The 18,535-nt window shown below is 39.1% G+C and overlaps 1 protein-coding gene across 1 annotated transcript in view; it reads left to right on the top strand.

The window, feature by feature from the left end:
• Positions 1-18,535, top strand: part of LOC104958468 (glutamate receptor ionotropic, delta-2) — a 32,604-nt gene that overhangs the window by 2,225 nt on the left and 11,844 nt on the right. Inside the window, exon 3 of the mRNA XM_010786210.1 lies at positions 16,032-16,272. Coding sequence (XP_010784512.1) covers positions 16,032-16,272 — 241 coding nt within the window. The remainder of the gene's footprint in view (positions 1-16,031; positions 16,273-18,535) is intronic.

The raw sequence follows: 18,535 nt of genomic DNA, 5'->3' as shown, positions 1-18,535 counted from the left end.
TGTTTGTGTTTGTGTGTGTGTTTGTGTTTGTGTGTGTGTTTGTGCGTGTGTGTGTTTGTGTGTGTGTGTGTGTGTGTGTGTGTGTGGGTGTGTGTGTGTGTGTGTGTGTGTGTGTGTGTGCGTGTGTGTGTGTGTGTGCACGCCAGGTGTTTGCTCTAGGTCAGGTTGTTGTGGCTTTGCTTCTGACAGGAAGCAGCGTTGTGTTGTGGGAGCATCTCTTTGCTCTGTCTGCTGCTTCTTCTGTGCTGAACAGGGAACGTAGTCTGTCTCATGCAGACAAAAAACAGGGATTTCAAATATTTATCTGAACACACATGTTTGTGTTTGTATCTTGGTTTTACCAGATGCAGCTGTTCCACAAACCTTCAAAAGCCAGTAGCAAACAGAGTTTACTGATCTGTCATTTCAGTTTATATATGGCCGGTAGTGACTTTATTCTCCTCACTCAGGATGTATTGTCGAAGCAACTTTGAGAAGATGCTTAAATGTTTTAATTAATCACAAGTTTCCATAATTGTGATAACTTCAAATTCCCCAAACATAGAAAATGGTTTAAATGAATGAATTGAAATGAATTCAATATTCAGGTCATTATTTTTGACTGAAAGTTGCTGTAAAAGGTTAGGCTGTAAAGTAAAAGTCTTGCACTACTTGAGTGACACAAGTACACGGCTGTAAGTCTAAGCAAATAACAGAAAATGATTAATAAATATCTCATGTCCGATCATTTTATATAATATTATACGATTATTGAGACTGGTGCAATAATATATAGGTAGCAGTTTTTTGTTGCAGTTAGTCAATTCTGAGCTTTTTTTAAGCTTGCCATATATTGTTTTTTGAGTAGTTTATTCTTTTATATTATACATTTTATGATCAAATAAATCTTTATAACTAAATAAAAATTGTAGTTTGTAAATTGACTAGTAACTGCAGATGTCAAACATTTTTTATTATATAAACACGACAATGTTCCCTCTGAATTCTGGTGGAGTAGAATAAATACTAACTTTTTGTTTTTCTCCTGCTAAACAAAATAGATCATGTATATTTCTTAATTTCTTAAGCTGGTGGGTTAAGCATTACTTGTTTATTTCCAACCCTGGTAGAAGTACTTGAGTAAATGTATGCTGTGGCATATGCTGGAACTCATAGAGACATGGAGTCCTACAGATGTAGAAGTCAACAAAGTCTGAGACGGAAAATAAACCAATCAAACTCACTTCCTACACACACACACACACACACACACACACACACACACACACACACACACACACACACACTTCGACAGACAGAAACTGGATGCTTCGGCAGCAGGGACACGGCACAACTTTATTTCAAGGTCTGTACCTTTTCTTTTCAAATGTCCTGTATTTATTTGCTTTCTAATATTTCTAATAATGTATGTTTCAACTCATTTCAGGCTATGTCCATGTTATAGGGAAAACATTTTACAATGTAGTTGGGTCATATTAACTTAAGCCAAGTCAACATTTGTATTATAGATTAACAAAAATAATCTCTTGCGGTAGCACCCTATATGTTGTTTTTTATCATCAGTTATTTGTTACAATAAAATGGATGATGGAGATCAGAAAATGGCGCAGTTCCTGTTATCTGTTGCATGCTTTCTCTCACTCACATCTAACTATTTCCTTTTGTCATCAGCAGAACTCAGAGGAACACACAATGAAAAGTCATTTAGTTGTACCTGCATGTTTGCTGCTGCTTTGCACGCTGACAGGTAGGCAACTTTTCAGATTTAGATTTTAGATTAAAAAAGTACAATTTTATTATTTAGAGTTTTTCATTAAAGTTAATTACGTCATGTGTTTTTCCAAATGTCTCCCACAGCCCCTGTCAGTTGTAATGAAGATAAGAAAACTACTTAAATAAGGTTGCATCATAATGTGTGAAATTATATTAAAATCAGTTTTTCCTAAACAGCCGGTGAGATAAAAGTCGAAAGTCTCTCTGATGGGATTAAGATTTCCTGTGGTACCAACGTTAATCTAACAAAAAGAGACCACGTAGTAGGAAATACTTTGGAATACAAGGATCAGCACACCGGAGAGTATGCCTGTGACGAAACAAAAATCTATGTGAAATTTCGGAGTAAGTACTTCATCACATTTTGTACGTTTTCTGTCCCCTTTTCTACTTGTATGGCTGCTTCAGCTGTGTTTTTGCAGTATTTCTTGACAGTAATCACTCTTCAATTTATCTTTTTTTTTTTCTGTTTGTGTGTTTGCCCAGCCTGTGACAACTGCGTGGAGTTTGACATGGGCACAATAACGGGATTAGCTATTGGAGACGTGGTGACTACGATCGTGATAGGAGTGGCAGTCTATATCATTGCATCTAAGACTCAGATTGGTCCAACTACCTCTGTCAAGAAAAGTAAACTGTCTGTCTGTCTGTCTGTCTGTCTGTCTGTCTGTGTGTGTGTGTGTGTGTGTGTGTGTGTGTGTGTGTCTGTCTGTGTGTGTGTGTGTGTACGCCTGTGTGTTCATAACTCCACATCCGATGGAGCGTTGCGCCTCAGAATATTGCCTATCATGGCTGTTATTAAAATAAACAAGCAATTAATTGACAGGCCATGTTTTCAATTCCCTCCTATTATTTCAGGGGAAATGTCACACTCGTGGGAAGACACTTTCAAACTGTTTACTCCCACTGGTTTCCCATAGTTCAAACGAAAACAGACTCAGAAATTATCAAGAGAAAAATAATCACCGAGATACAATTGTTTTGTTTATATTTGCTGAGATTTTTCAATCATTTGACGCACAATCACAAACATTCTGTGTCATGCAGATTCATTAGGTAGAAAAAGGGTTAGACAGGGATTGTATTAGAGATCCATGCCCTGATGCCATGATGACAAATGTTTCACTCATCATCTTTGGTGGCTTGGTCATGACAAGTCACAAGACGCAATGATTACAACACAACTATAGCACCTCCATTTAAATAAAAAAATGCTATGGGTTCTAATATTTTTCCATACAATACCTTTAATGGAGTTACAGTCCATCATAATCTCTATCCATAGCAACAACCCTATGATTATAAAGGGAGCATTTGTATTTTTTGAGGATACCTTCTTAGGTGCAAGTACAGTCCGTCTCAGTAAGATACTGTAGCTCCTATCAGTATACTCTCTCAGGTGTTTCTCTTATATTTGTTCAACTAATCCTTCATGTCTGTCTATGAAATGACGGAACATATATATTGACTGCAGCCTCAGGCTTTTCTGTATTTGCTTTTAGAAGAACATATTCCAGATGGATGTAATTCTATTTTCGTCTATCACAACAATACGTTGTTTGTCATTGGTTTGGATTCTTCTCAAAGCTGTTTTTTTTTTTATTCAGGCAGAATTTAGGATGTCTTGTCATTGTTTTAAATTCAGCCTTGTGGAATACTTCAAAATGTACCCTGCAAATATAGATACTTGGCCCCAGCTGAGTATGTATGTAAGAACTAAAGTACATAAAAAGCGTAACCTTCAACATTTGCTTTATGGTCATAATTTGTACTTCAATATTTAAGACCCTCAAATACTGGCATAATCACTCATTTACACTAGTAATTGATAAAGATCCAGATCCAGTGAATCTGCAACTTCATTACTTGCTTTATGTGTTTGTTTATCAGTGGGTGGGTACATTCTGAATACTTAAGATGTGTTTACTATCTAAAGGTCCCTGGAGGTAATAACAGAGATGAAAAACAATGAATTTGCTTTGACACTTTGAGAAATAGAGAACGGCGATGACGGGAGGAATAGACAGACTGCTACAACTTAATCGTTTTCAACCCTTTTGTTTTTGTAAGAACTGAAGCCATTGCCAGACTGCATCACGGTGCGTGCGTGAGTGAGTGAGTGAGTGTGCATTTGTTTGTGTCTAGTTGTCAGCACTGTAATAGCAGCAATGTAACACACAAATATAATGCTACTTTGTACATGTTTGTGTGTTTTGGCGCTGCTGTTCTGTGATTGATGGAGACAGTTTGCAGATTGATCAGAGTCAGAAAACAGTAGTGTAAAGAACACGTCCACTAATTGAAACTGACAGCTATACTGACAAGTTGTTTTGAAGTGCCAAAGGGGCAAGATTTTGAAAAAAGAATAAGCCTTCTCTCCCAGGCATATATTATTTATTTCTGTTAGCGTCTTCAGGCATTGATGTGAGCATTTAAAATGGAAGATTTAATCCTTACCAGGTGGACATCTTGAGGTGCTGCAGTGTAAGGAGATAAGCTGCAGGCCAGACAATTTATCGTGCATACTGAAGAAAATTACGTTTTACAATTCAATTGCAAGATAGATGAGGTGTGTGATATTATGTTCAGGACTGCAGTATTTCGATCTTGACCTTCAGTATACAAAGTGCATCAAATTAAATAAATGTGGATGATAAATGTCAGAAAAACTGTTTATATCATATAACATGCTTTTTGGTAAGATATCAAGGTCAGTCTTTTTATTATAAAAAAATATTTCTTTCCAATTTATGCACACATGCAGTGAGCAAAAAGGGCCTCATCTGCCATATTCATTTTACCAGGGTCCCACCACTTACATAACATTCATCACCAGCTAACATTCATGTTGTTTTTATGACCTGGCTGCAGGCCAGTGTTCATCATTTGCCTAAGGGCTGATATTTGAGTGCTTCTAAAATAAAGTGATGGTCTGGTACCCTGTATTTCTGTGGGGACCATGGCAGTGCTGTATGGTACGCTTGAGGAGCCAAATGACATACACAACAGCGACAAGTCATTGCAGCAATCACAGAAATATCACACCACATGAGACTATGGGTTATATTGTTATGGTTAGCTTGCAGCAGATGCTGGCTTCATTCCGTTTGAATGACATTAGCCTGTTAGTTTGTGGCTTGTAATTATTCTGACATAGGTTGTATGAAAGTAATCACTGCAAAGATATCAGCTATTAGCTCTGATTGCACACCAAACAAGTCTGGATATTGTAGCTGTGAGGAAATTGAACTGAAAACTCATTATTTCTCATAAAGAGAACACATTTGTGTTAAATCTCCATAGAGGACGTGCTAAATATTTTTATATTGTTGATTATGGTTTCATGTGAGTAATGTGACAGTGTCAAAAGGGCTGATTTGCTCCGTGACCCAGCTAATGTGTCTCCCTTGTCTTTATATTAGCCTTGAATCCAATAATCCATGCATCCTTTCCTTCTACAATCCGAGACTTTTCTTGCATGAATTTCATATCCTATCAAAGACGATTTATTGAAATCCTACCAGTAAAAGTAATTTGCGACTAATATAAAAAGTAATCCTCTACTAATGGTGATAAGTGATACTAAAGGGCTATGGGTTCCAGTAAATACAAAGTAAACTGTGTACCACTCGTAAAACAGTTTGATTGTGATGCGTTCAGTATTCAGACAACGTTTTACCATAGAAGCACTCATGACAATAAAGTTGTCAGCAGTCGTTAAGAAAAACTGTTGATGAACTGACTGAAGTTTGGTTATTGCAAACATTGAAATGAAATATAATGAAAAAATCGTAGTGGAGTTCTTCTTTTGAAATGTATATTATAGACATAAAACAAATTGCCCCATTTGAAGGAAACATATAAATGGCTTTAAAGCCGCCTTCGCTCATGTAAATCATGTATTTTAGTCCCAGCAGAAGGCTTGTAAACAGAGACTGCAGAGAAGGTGAGTTATCCCTGCTCACACACTGTTAGCTCTCTGTCACAGCTGTCTCAGGCATTATTGAAAGACCACTTTGATAGTATTACTGTAGGTGGAATTGGCTTTACTTGTCAAGAGCTGTCAATACAGGTAATGTAATGTTCTTACAAGAAAGTCTCTCTAATTGTCCTTGTAGCCACTACAAAATATCTATTGTTACCTGAATCCGCTCTGTTTAAAGTATTCTATTTCATCCTCTCTGACTGCCAGAGGCAATGGTAACACTTCAAAATAAAAATATTTTATTTTGTGGATGAGTTTTTATATCAACAAGGTCAAGTATGACTCTGGTATCTCCCACAAGATCAGTCATTATTTACTTTCTAACTTAAATGTTCCATTCACCAATTATTAAATAACACTACAATGGTTTAAAACCAGTTTTATTTATTTATTCATGTTATAAGATTATTTTATTTGAAAAAGTCTGCTCATAATTTTTCAAGGCTCTTGGTAGTACCATAATAACATGATCTTTCTTGCATAATCCAAATAATGCTTGATCAAGGCTCCTTCTAAAGAAGCCAACACTTAAAAGCAAGGCGTCTGTCGCTCCACCAGACACACACACACACACACACACACACACACACACACACACACACACACACACACACACACACACACACACACACACACACACACACACACACACACACACAATCATTCACAGTGAGTTCAAGTCTGGTTGGAGGCTCTGAAGCCCTCTAATTTTATTGCATCTACAGTATCAGTATTTTTGAATCACTGACATTGTTCCAGAGGACAAACAATTATAATTCTATAAATCTAATCTAATTTTATTAGCAGGTAAGATCATTTTCTTAGTGTTAAGTCTTCTTGCTAAAAACTGTTAAACATGTCTTACATATTAAGCACTGTCTTCTCTCTGTCTTTGTCAAAGCTCTCACAAGCTGTCACTCTCCTACCAATCAATCAAAGTAAAACTCAGCCCACACACTTAGTAAATTCATTAAATCTTAATGAATCACAATTAATGATGGGGATGTGGCTCTCTCTCTCTCTCGCTCTCTCTCTCTCTCTCTCCCTGTCTCTCTGTCTCTGTCTCTCTCTCTCTATCTCTCTCTCTGTGTCTCTCTCTCTCTCTGTCTCTCTCTCTCTCCCTGTCTCTCTGTCTCTGTCTCTCTCTCTCTCTCCCTGTCTCTCTGTCTCTGTCTCTCTCTCTGTGTCTCTCTCTCTCCCTGTCTCTATGTCTCTCTCTCTCTCTCTCTCTCTCTCTCCTTCTGTCTCTCCCTTAGCTCTCAAAGTGCAAATGATGGTTAATGACTGTTTGACTTCTCCGTGTTGTTTATCATTGTTCAGCTTGATAATCTGTTCTAGTACACCCACACACTGAGGCTTAATGGTGCTTAAATGAAAACTTTGTTGACAAAGTGTATGACATTGAACCCTGGGTGTGCTAATTTGAACAATTAAGCTTTGCAAACTTTACTTGAGGGGCCGAAGACTCATTGGTAAAATCTTACACCATTCTTAAAACTTCGATATAGCAACACTTTGTTTATTATTCTACCTACAAATATGGATATGGGCCATACCTTGGTTTAAATAATCTCTCTTGATGACATCTTAGTTCCTTATATTACTATTGTATTGTTGTATGTATACAAAAAACTCTTAAGCCCATGAGCCAAGCCTTTTTCTATAGCCCATCACAGCTCTCAAAAACCTCAGTCAGTGTCACAGATAGTATACTGAGAAAATCCACATACTTTTCTGATGGATTTCTGACATGGTTCAACAATATGTTCTCCCATCTGTTAAATGTGTCAAGAAAAGTGGAAATCTTGGAAAAAGTTTCAAATATCCAACCTGGATACAAGCACTTATATCTGGCTTTAAAATAAGGCAATTAAAACACCCAGTCTAAGGTCAATGGAGATACCTCAATGGCTCACTCTTATTATTTGGCTCCACAATAAACCTGCTCAAAAACAAACTCAAATATGCACCACCAGTACTAGAATAATATGTCTTGTGTCCAAGGCAACCCCTGCTGTCTGTGGTTGAATAAACAGACCTTCCACGGTATTGATGTATGGCTAGGGGTCAGCTTCTTTTTACACTAAAACACACATAGAGAGAATAATTAGAAGAAGGTGCACATCTCTGACCGGGTCGATGCTGCTGAGTGTCTTTGCTCCTGAATTACACTCAGTCACGTTCCTGCTTGCACAATTGGTCATGTTATTTGGACAAATAAAGTAAAAGCTGCAGCTAGGGTCAGTTTGCACCTGATGTTTTGGATATTTTGACCGTTTTGGCTCGTTCCTTTAGGCAGGTCACATTGCGAAACCGAACATGATGTAATTATAATAATCTGATGCTCTATTGATTCCTCCTCATCTCTACAGGCAGGTTAAAATCTGCTTCAGCAGACCTTTAGCTTGAGGTGATTCAGCATTTAAGGACACTTCAGTGGGTTGTTGGCTGACATGGGTTCCCGAGCTTAGCTCTTTAGTTGAAGGCTGGCCTCTCTAATCGCTATGACACTCTCACCTACCTGGAGAAATTGATATACCTGCAGCCACACAATCGTTCACCTTCAAACGCCTGCTCTATGTTTGTTCTGCACTTTTTTTAGTGCCCATGTTTCCACAAAATAAATCCTCCTTTTTAAAAAATGAAATTCTGACATCAAAATGTTCTGACCCTGCAGTCATAGGAACTACAGGAAAACTACTTTTTTGACTATAATATGAACATTATTTTCCCTCATGCTGACCAGCAAAACCAGCAAAGCAGCCAATGTTCTTCTCATCTTAAGGAGCTGACAGCCGACAACCATCTCAAAGAAACAAACTAATTTGAGCATAACACCTCCGTCTCTCATCTACAGTCATCCCTGTCTGCTCATTTCATGTGACACCCTTCCTCTGTTCACTCATGTCATCATTCGTTTTTTCTTCTTTACTTCTTCAAATCTCTTACCATCTCTCTTATTCTATCTGGCCTCCCCTTTGTTCTCACCTGCTCTCTCCTTTCTTCTGTTGTATGATTTGACGAGTTGTCAGCCATCCATCCAGATTAACCACAGCCCCCTCGCATTTTCTTACTAAAATCTCTATCTTCTCCTTTTCTCCAACTCACTCACATCTCTTTCCCCTTCTATCACCACCTCTCACCCCATCACAATATCCACTTTTCACCGTCTGAAACATTAAATTGTGTTTGCTGCACTGGTGACAGGAGAGGAATATTTGTAATGAAAGAGTGAGACTGTTGTAGTTGTAGCTGCAGACATATTCCTATGCTCCTGAGACTGAAGTGCGATGACACACCACGCCTTGACACCTCTCACAGAAACAGTTACGAGGTCTATCTAGCCAGTTCTAAAATTCACTGAACTGTTACACATTGTTCTTGATCATCTAATCCCCACCACTCTGCATTTTAACTGGCTAAAGCTGCAGTAAAACCTGATAATGGGCAAAGAGCAGCATGGGACATAACCTGTATTTATAGAGGTCTTATGGAGGGGGCCGGAGAAGTCTGCAGTATCAACACAATGCATGGAGTTACAGTGCATTGAAAAGAGCAATAAGTGAGACTTTTACTGTCCTATAGTACAAAATAGCCATAATATATCTTGAGGGGGTAGATAGCCCAGTTGATCAATACCAGTGACTCAACGATCAGTTTGCCAGGTGCTGAGATAGCAGCCTTTCAAAACTCACTTTGTAGCCTCTATTCTCAGTTTGGCCTCGCCATCCATTTGAGTTAGAAAATGCACTCCCCTTTCCCCAGCTGTATCGCAGCAGCACGGTGTGAAGTCTTTTAACAGTCCATTTTCACTCCAGTAGGGGTATCATTTATAACATTAGAGGCAGCTCATTAAAACTGTTACAAATAGATTTTGCTGGCAAATGAACTCCTAAATGCCTATTTTTGAGGGTTGACGGGGAACACTCGTATTTAAACATGAAAGATTTGAGGGCGAAATACTGAATTAAAAATGTTTCGCTTCAGATAGTTAAACACATCACATTGCAACAAGATTTCCCTTGTTATGACAACAAAAGGCTACTTTTCTGCTCTAAACACAATTTTCTTGTGACTTAATGACACCAATTTAGCTTACATGTGAAGAGAGTGGATTTCTATGTTTGTGCATCTGCTCACAGGTTTGCACTGTCTTTACTTGTGACACAGAGCAACATAATGCACTCCCTAAGCCCTTTCCATCTTAAGCATCACAAACACATGCCAAACCACAGCCTTCACTGTAACCTTAACATAGACTACAGTCTATAAGTAAAGTAATAACAAGTCTAAATCTGTAAACAGTCCTTAGGAAATGTGCAAAACATTTGTCTAAAACACACAGAAGAGCACATGAACGTGTTTCTCTATAGGAAAGAAGGATACCAAATGAAAGAGCTGTGTTTGTTCATATCTTTTTGGCCTTCCATTTTGTGAAGTCATGTTTCTACATTTAATGTGTCCACAGTAATTATCCGCAGCTAAACCTACATTTTTCTCAGTGAGTCACTTTCTGTCTGTCTCTGCTTCCTTGTATGTGATCTCAGTATAATTTGCCACGGATGTGTTCTGCAATCAGACAGAATTTGCAGCATCTCTCATCTTTCATATTTTCCCTTTTGCCCTTACTTCCTTTCTTCAACTCTTGTGTCCCTTGCTCCTTTATCCAAATCACTGTGTGTTCTTTTTTTTCATCTTAAGTCAACTAATAATGTGTGATCATCCCACCATCAAGGCTGCTGCCAACAAGTTGCCATGGCAACATCTAGTCAACGCTGTAACGGCCACTGCGGAGAGAACGGGGAGGCAGAGACATTGCACACACATACACACACACACACACACACACACACACACACACACACACACACACACACACACACACTCCAAACACACACCCCACACACACACACACACACGTACGCACACACACACGCACACACACACACACACACACACACACACACACACACACACACACACACACAGGCACACAGCCGTTAGCTCCCCTCCCACCACACAGGCAACCTTTGCTCATTTGCTTTAACAGCCAGTGGGAGTGTTAAAGTCAACGATCTTAAAGCAAGGTGATAACTCATTACACACACAGTGTTAATGCAGCTCATAGCTCCCAAGCTGTTGGAAGATGCAGACATGCTTTACCATTCATACCATCTCAAATAAGAAACTGATACAAAGTCTAACCCAATACATCTAGTCATAAAATAACATAAGGTCTAAGCCACTCTTTTGGCTTTATTCCGATGGCTATTTCAGAGTGAAATTCTTAAAACCTATACAAAGCTTATAATATGTTTTGACACATAACAGTCCTGCTGCATATGAATACACATGTAAAAAGGCTGTAACAGCTCGGTAGACACTCAAATTACTCTGTTCTCTTATTACTTTTCACACACACTTTACTCCCCACACTATCAGCCGAAATTGAAGCCCTCTCATAAATGTGACAATGGTGCATTTAATTAGATAACATACAGTTACATATGGCTACTCATGTGTTTAACAATGCAGGACATGACAGTAATACTATAAACATACACTCAGACTGCAATAATTTAAATTAGATGCTAATTTTAGTGATTAAAGTGATCTATTTCCCAATACCCCAGGCAGCGGTGTGATGACTGATGATGCCTTGAGCAAAAAACACTCCCAGACCCAAAAGGAAGAAAAAACACATCTAAGTTTACACCCCCTCAGTTCTATATTCTACATATTCAGACTGAAAATGAAAGCAAAAAAATGTTTGGGATGTCTGTGCAGGGAAAAGCACACTGCTTAGGGGGAAATAAATGAGTAGTCAGATTCCCTCTCCTGTGCTTTATCATGAACTCCATCAAACTCTGTGTTTCTGTGTTTCTTTCAAAAGGACATAAATACCGTGACACACACACTTTAATTAGCTCCTCCTAGCTAGCTCTCATTATGTCATTTGTCATTGTTTCGAACAAAAAAATCTAGAACTGTAATATATTTTGTGTGGCTATAGGCTTTCCATTTGATGGCTGTGTGTTTGCACTTATGTGAGCACAAACAATTTGGTGTTTTCAAAGAAGGATGTGTTTTCTTTCGATGAGACTCAGGCCCAATTTACACGGAGACGGAAACGAAAATGAACCGGATTCGATATGAAAAAAGTCTTCCGTTCACACGCAATCGGCTCAATAAACGTGTCCGTCCACACGAGACCGCTCGACCTGCTGGAGACGCTGTAGTACATATGCCGGGCCTGTTCCGCCACAAAATAAACCAAAAGCAGCGAAGAAGACCTCCCAAGCATGGTTGCCATGGTTGCCCTTCTGTTTTTTTCGCCGGTCAACATGTCCGTTAAAGTTAAAATCTTCCGGACAAAATTAGAAAAGTGCCGGTCAAAGGTCTTCTTTGTTATTTATTGCGTTCCGTCTACAGATCTACCCACCTTGGGACCCGTTATCGTTTGAGGGGTCCGTTTCCGCGGTTCCGTTACTGCCTCGTGTGAACGAACCGTCTCTACGATAGAAAAAAGTAGCAGATACAACCCGAACCGTCTCCATGTAAACGGGGCCTCAACCGATGTTCTTGTCACACTCACAGTGGCCTTTCATCTTGCCTGTCAGCCATGGGATACAGATTAATAAAAGCAGTGGTAAAATCACCATTCTCACTTTTCCTCACAAAGTTGAAGTACTCATTGCATAGTAGCTGCCAAGAGTGAAAAGTGATCTCTTCTTAGCTAACTAACTATGGTAAGTTAGGTAACTTTTTCTACATGCACCGAGCCATTCTCAACACTGTTACGATAAATGACCAAACACTCAACAGATAAGTGTAAGCATTCAAACTGTAATTACTCTGACATCTCGTATTCCATGTATAAGATATTAAGTCTGGATTGCCTTCTTAAATAAGAGGGCCCTGTAGTGTAGCATTTTAACATCTTCCACTTCACGTTTGGCTTGCACCATCTGTCCAATCTCAGACACGCTTTATTTTGGTGTGAGGAAAACAGCGGGTTTCACATAATATTACCAGCATCATCATCATCATCATTTCTATCCTCTTTCCTGCAAGTATTATAAATGAGTTGGTAGAGTTCAGTCAGGGTCTTTTTGCCTAACTGCTGGCAGGACACAGCCATCTGAACCTCAACGAGATAAAAGTGAAATGAAAATGTATTATTTGTGTACTTTATGTATGTTTGCGTTCTTGTGAGTCCATGTCAGCGTAAGAATTGGATTCAAGGGCCCTTTGGGGAAGCAGCTTTTGCATAATTCTGATAGGCCAATTAGTGCAGAATGATAGATGATGAGCTCTATGGGCAGACAGGGTCGTAACAGAGGGGAGAGAGAAAGCACTCTGTCCTGAATCTCAAATCTGTTCGGCTATGTCCTCCCTCAAAGTTACACATAGCTCAGTCACACACTAATAATTCCTTGATCTTCCTGTCTTGATCTGATAGATCTTTTATCAAGTTGTGGAGAAGCCTTTTAGTTATTTTTTGTCGATTTGTTTGTCTATTGGATTACGGTAGGAAATGTTGGCATTTACTGAGTCTTTGAATTAATATGAAAATCAAAGTATAACTTGAACATTTATATTCAGCTATTTACTTTGACACACAGCAAAATCGTATTATAATTAATCGGGTTTACGATAGGATTTTTGAGAGTAACATTCAGTTTGTATCACTATTTCTCCCTGCAAGGAAAGAAATGTAAATTTTCTTTTCCACTGTTTATTTATTTGCGATCAAAGGTCAACCCCTTTTTTAGAATTTTGTCACAAAGGCGTTTACTGTCTATAGTCATTATGTTCACAGATTTTAAAGTAGATGAAACAAGAAAGTGCCACTTATTTCCACTGCTTAAGTGCCCCACTAAAACCAGACATGACATTTGTGAAACATAAGAACCGTCAACTGATGAGTAGTGATAACAGACGGCAGCTTCAAACATAAAGCATGCCTCCATCGAAAGACAGACATACAGTAAAAACACAAATCAACACAGACAAGCAATCTTCAGAAGTTGGCAGAATTCCAAGCAAGAAATGATGACATATTTTAACAAAACAGTGCCTGGCTTCTTTTATAGGTGGGATCGCTCTTATTCCGTCTCATTAGCCTGTGTGCATTTGTTCTTTCTCCGAAGCCATCTGTCAGAGTGCAGGCTTGTTTGTGTGTGTGTGTGTGAAGCATCTGTCGTCAAAGTGACAGATAAAAAGGTCAGTACTGTATGAAAGGCACATCACTTCTCTTGGAAAAATCCTGTTTTAACTTTCATAAACAGTCGTTTTGATGTGATTCTTGTCATTGGCTTGGAAAAAAACTTGTAAGGATTCTGTTTGAATTTTGATTAAACGCTGCTGCTGATGTCAACTTGAATATCAGCGGTGCGCCGTGCATGCAACAGTGAGCTGTTTTGGCTCTTTCAGTGATAAACAATCTACCGCAGCACTCAGAGGTAAAGCAACTTGAGGTTTGGTGTTGCAGTATATGCAGTATATGCAGTATATGCAGTATATGCAGTATAATATATCGAAAAGTAACTTGGTAACATGTTTTGAAGAATAGGAGCAGGGCCCAAATGCACTACTGAAAAGATGCAGGATTGATGTGAGATGAGGGATTTCTTCACTGACTACCTCTTTTTTGTGCCAGTCGAGTAATAACCAGGGCATACAACTAGGCCAGTGCTGTCACTATACTGAACACTATTGCAGATCATTTTTTATTTCATTTGTTTTCAGTCAATGTTGCATATCATCTACACAAATTCTTATCTAATCTTGACACTAATCTGCACTGATCCGAGCCAAACAGTCCTACAATCAAGCTGGCAGTTGGTGGACATGATCTCGTATTATAATGACTGCTGTTGGATTTTCTGTTGAAATTAGTTTTTCATTTTCTTATTGTCTGTTTCTCTTCTGATCTCTTCTCTGCTCCTCTCTTTTCTTCTTCTTTACAGCCCTTTACAGTTGTATCCTCCTCTTTCTCCTTTATTCTGTCCTATCAATTACAACCGCAACCAGGATTGAAACGACGTAGTTGTCCAGTCTCTGCAACTCTGTAAAGCCCAGGAAGTGATTAAAGAGAGAAAAGTGTTCCGAAATGACAGAGACTGGGCTATGGAGCAATGTTCTGTTGAGCCTGTTTATCTGATTGAAATTAAAATTAGCTATGCTTTTCTGGATGTTGTGGATACAATTAATTACGTAAACTGTCTGCAGACCTCATTTGCATTTCTTGATTGTTTTCAGTGCGTATTCTGTATTCCGCATGAAGTAAAATGAAGATGAGAGATGGGCATTGTCATTTATGTCAGCATGTTGTCACTGGAATTGTGAGAAGGTTCTGCCCCCAGGAAGTTGGGAAGATAATTGCAAACATCTGTCTCTATATAAACTTGTGTGAATTTGGCTTAAGTGCATGCAGTCTAGTATGGAACTGTTCATTTGTGAATATGTATCTCCTATCTACCCTGTTGGTTTCAATCGTTGTCATGGCTTAGTTTTATCTATGAGGGATTATTTGCACCTGTATCTTGTCTGCGTTAGTCTGTATCTGCTTGTGTGGGAGGCATAGCTATGTGAACGCACACATTCCCACATTGCCTTTTTCCTTTTTGTCTTTCCTTTCCCAATGCCCTTCTCTCATCAGATCGCCTGTTAAATATCCATCCGGATGCTAAAAGAGCCTCTGTACGCCTGTCTGTCTGTGTGTCGGCAGTTCTCCTCCAAACCAAAATGAACGACCCAGTTAAATAATAAGCTGAAGGCTAACAGAGGGATCCCATCAACCTCTGAGCTGTATCCTCTCTGAAGCCATCAATCCTGGGACTAAAGCTAGGCTGCATAATGACATTGTGGCAGTGTACTCGCGCTGTGCTGCAAAACATATTAATGTTAGCCATAATGAGTTTGACAGCCCAATATGGTTGTCAGGGATCAGAGGGGATTTTAACTGGCAAACACTGCCCTCAAATGGACAAGAAGAGCTATAGCATCTGCAGTGAACTCTGCAGTGTTGTCAGGTTTTGTGCAGTTGACGTGGGGAAATGCTTTACATCCTCCATGATCGTTTTGAATCTATATTCATTCAGAAACCATAAATGATAATACACACTAACGATCAGTACTCTTGGCAGCGTGTCTGGCTTGTTGCATTCATGCAACTACAAATTCATTCATGTATTGTTCCTTGTCAGAATGTGCTTGTCCTGTACATTGATCTATGCTTACATGGCTGTTTCTCTCGCCCATATCCTAGAGTCTTGGAGCTCCAGCAGAACGGTGACATGGATATACTGAAACTCAAGTGGTGGCCCAGGGACAGCCCCTGTGATCTCTACAGTTCAATCCAGACACGACAACAGGGGAACGCTCTGGACATCCACAGCTTTGCGGGGGTGTTCTGCGTCCTGGCAGCCGGCGTGGTGCTCTCCTGCCTCATTGCCATGGTGGAAAGCTGGTGGTCACGGAGGAAGGGATCCAGGGTCCCCTCCAAGGAGGTAGGGGGGTGGATGGGTGACTGAAAGTAGGAACAATGGTACCATGAGAGGTATAGGGCCTATAATACAACCCGGGTCTTATGTTTTAAAAGGGAGAAGAAGCAGTATAATTGGTAGAAAAAGGGGAAAGGAGGGATAAAAAGTAAGAGTGATGATAATGATTGCATGGATGAGGGGTTTAGTTTCAGGCCTTAAGGTGCAAAGAGAAGGGTGTAAATGACTTAATAAAGAGTCTAGACTCTGTCGCGAGGGATGCTAAGTTGAAAAAAAAGTACATTTATCAGCCAAGGTGCATGAGAAAGGGAGATAGGAGTAAAGTCTGCCTTGTGAAGGACATGTGACGCTGAACCTTAGAAAACCTCTCATGTTTACAATGTCACTTCCCTAAGCTACATTTGCACGCAGGCTACATCAGCAACACCATGCTGAAAGCACAGGCTGGAGCTGCATTTGTTGCTAGGTTTTTCCCTCTCCGTCAAAAATAATCCTGAAGGTGCTATATTAGATCTGCAGTGATATAACCGCCATTGATCTTATGCGTAGACCTGTGTATATAAATTGCTGCGTATGTAGGAGTGGAAGGAAAGATCCAATAGGACTTCAATGTTTTTAGAAGCCATGAGAACTTTGTATCCATTTCTCCTTCCTACCCACAATACTGATCATGATAGGACTGTCAGCTTGACAGCATAATTTTTCTATTAATTCTGATGGGTAAAGTTGCCATCAAATGATCTTACTGATTAGCCAAAGAGACATCCTCTGCCAAAGGCTAACTTATCTGAAGATGGTGTTCCTTTTTCACTCATGTCCTTCTAACATCCTTGATGTAAGTACTCACATTCATGCTGCCAAAAGTAGTGTTTAACGCTCAATATGATGTAAGAATACAGGCCCTGGTTGACATATCCATGATACAGATATACAATATATACTGTATATATATTATAGTATAACTATTATACTATATATTACTATATATATAGATATATGTCTTTACGTTGACTTCAAATATTCCGTTCTATTGTAAAAAATTCTAACCCTGAAAATGATGCAGTCCAAATCCTCAATGTGTATTGAATCCTGTAAGTATGTTCTCTTTTGACCCTATTATGTAGTCTGTATTCCACTGCTGCATACTCTCACCTCTTTTTAAGAATGATATGATTGATGCTATTTGGTTGGTGTCTATTAATTTAAAATGAGATAAATGTGTCATTGTCAACAGGGTAATCAACCATATTTGTCGTGAAAAGTAAATGTTTTTCAGAAAAGATGACACTGGCAACGTTAAAAAAGCTGAATACAAAAACAACCGGAGGGCCTGTTTGAATGCTGCTGCGTACCTTGACCAAGGCAGAGTCAAAAACACTGACACACAGATTTAAATATGGATATTTATACAGGCGTTCTGTTCAAAATAGTGGCAACACTCCACCTTGTGAATTAGCAGTGGCGCCCTGTGAAATATCCAATCAGCCTCTAGGCGTTTGATCAGCTCAGCAGGAATATCATTTGAGGCAATCAAAGTGACGCTGGCAACATCTTCCCCTGGTAGAGACCCTGCAGTCTGTTGTCATTTGCTATCTTTGTTTGCTCTTACATAGACAATACAGGGGAAATATTCAAATAAAAAACAATTGGCAGCATGTGTAGTCGAATTTCTAATAATGGATTGTAATTCAGTATATGACTAGCCATTGGTGCAACTTGACATTTCGGTAGCTGTTTAATCCCCATAGGGATTTGACCAGAAATTGTATCAGCTTCTAATTCATCTTTCAACGCCGACCCACATTGTCACCTCTCATGCCTACTGCTTTGTTTACCACAACACAACAGGGAGAACATTTTCAAGTAAATAACTTTAATCAAAACTGTGAAATTGCAGGAAAGTGTAGCAAATCTGGTATGCAAAACATGACACTGATGAAGTGAAAGAAATGTAATTGTGTGGGACATAATATTTTCACTTTTTGTTCAGAGTTAATTATTTATGTGTTGGTAACAAATTACACTGAGGCATGAAGCAGCACAGATTAATTTAAGCGGCAAATGTTTTTGCCATCAGGTAAATTACTTCAGCTTTAAACAATTGCTTTTTCCCCTCTGAGGAAGCCATTTGATAAAAGCAGGTTAAGGTTAACTTATGAATAATGACTTTCCGGAATTAATGTTGCATGGTTTCCTTAGCTTTCATTCAACTCCCATTCCTTACAGACTAAATCAAATCACGGTCATTTAGAAATGAGCTGTTTGAATG

This window comes from Notothenia coriiceps, unplaced genomic scaffold (genome assembly GCF_000735185.1).
Source record: "Notothenia coriiceps isolate Sejong01 unplaced genomic scaffold, NC01 NC01_scaffold00028800, whole genome shotgun sequence".
NCBI classification, from domain to species: Eukaryota; Metazoa; Chordata; class Actinopteri; order Perciformes; family Nototheniidae; genus Notothenia; species Notothenia coriiceps.
The sequence above is the reverse complement of the archived record's forward strand: the minus strand, read 5'-3'. Positions and strand labels throughout refer to the sequence as shown.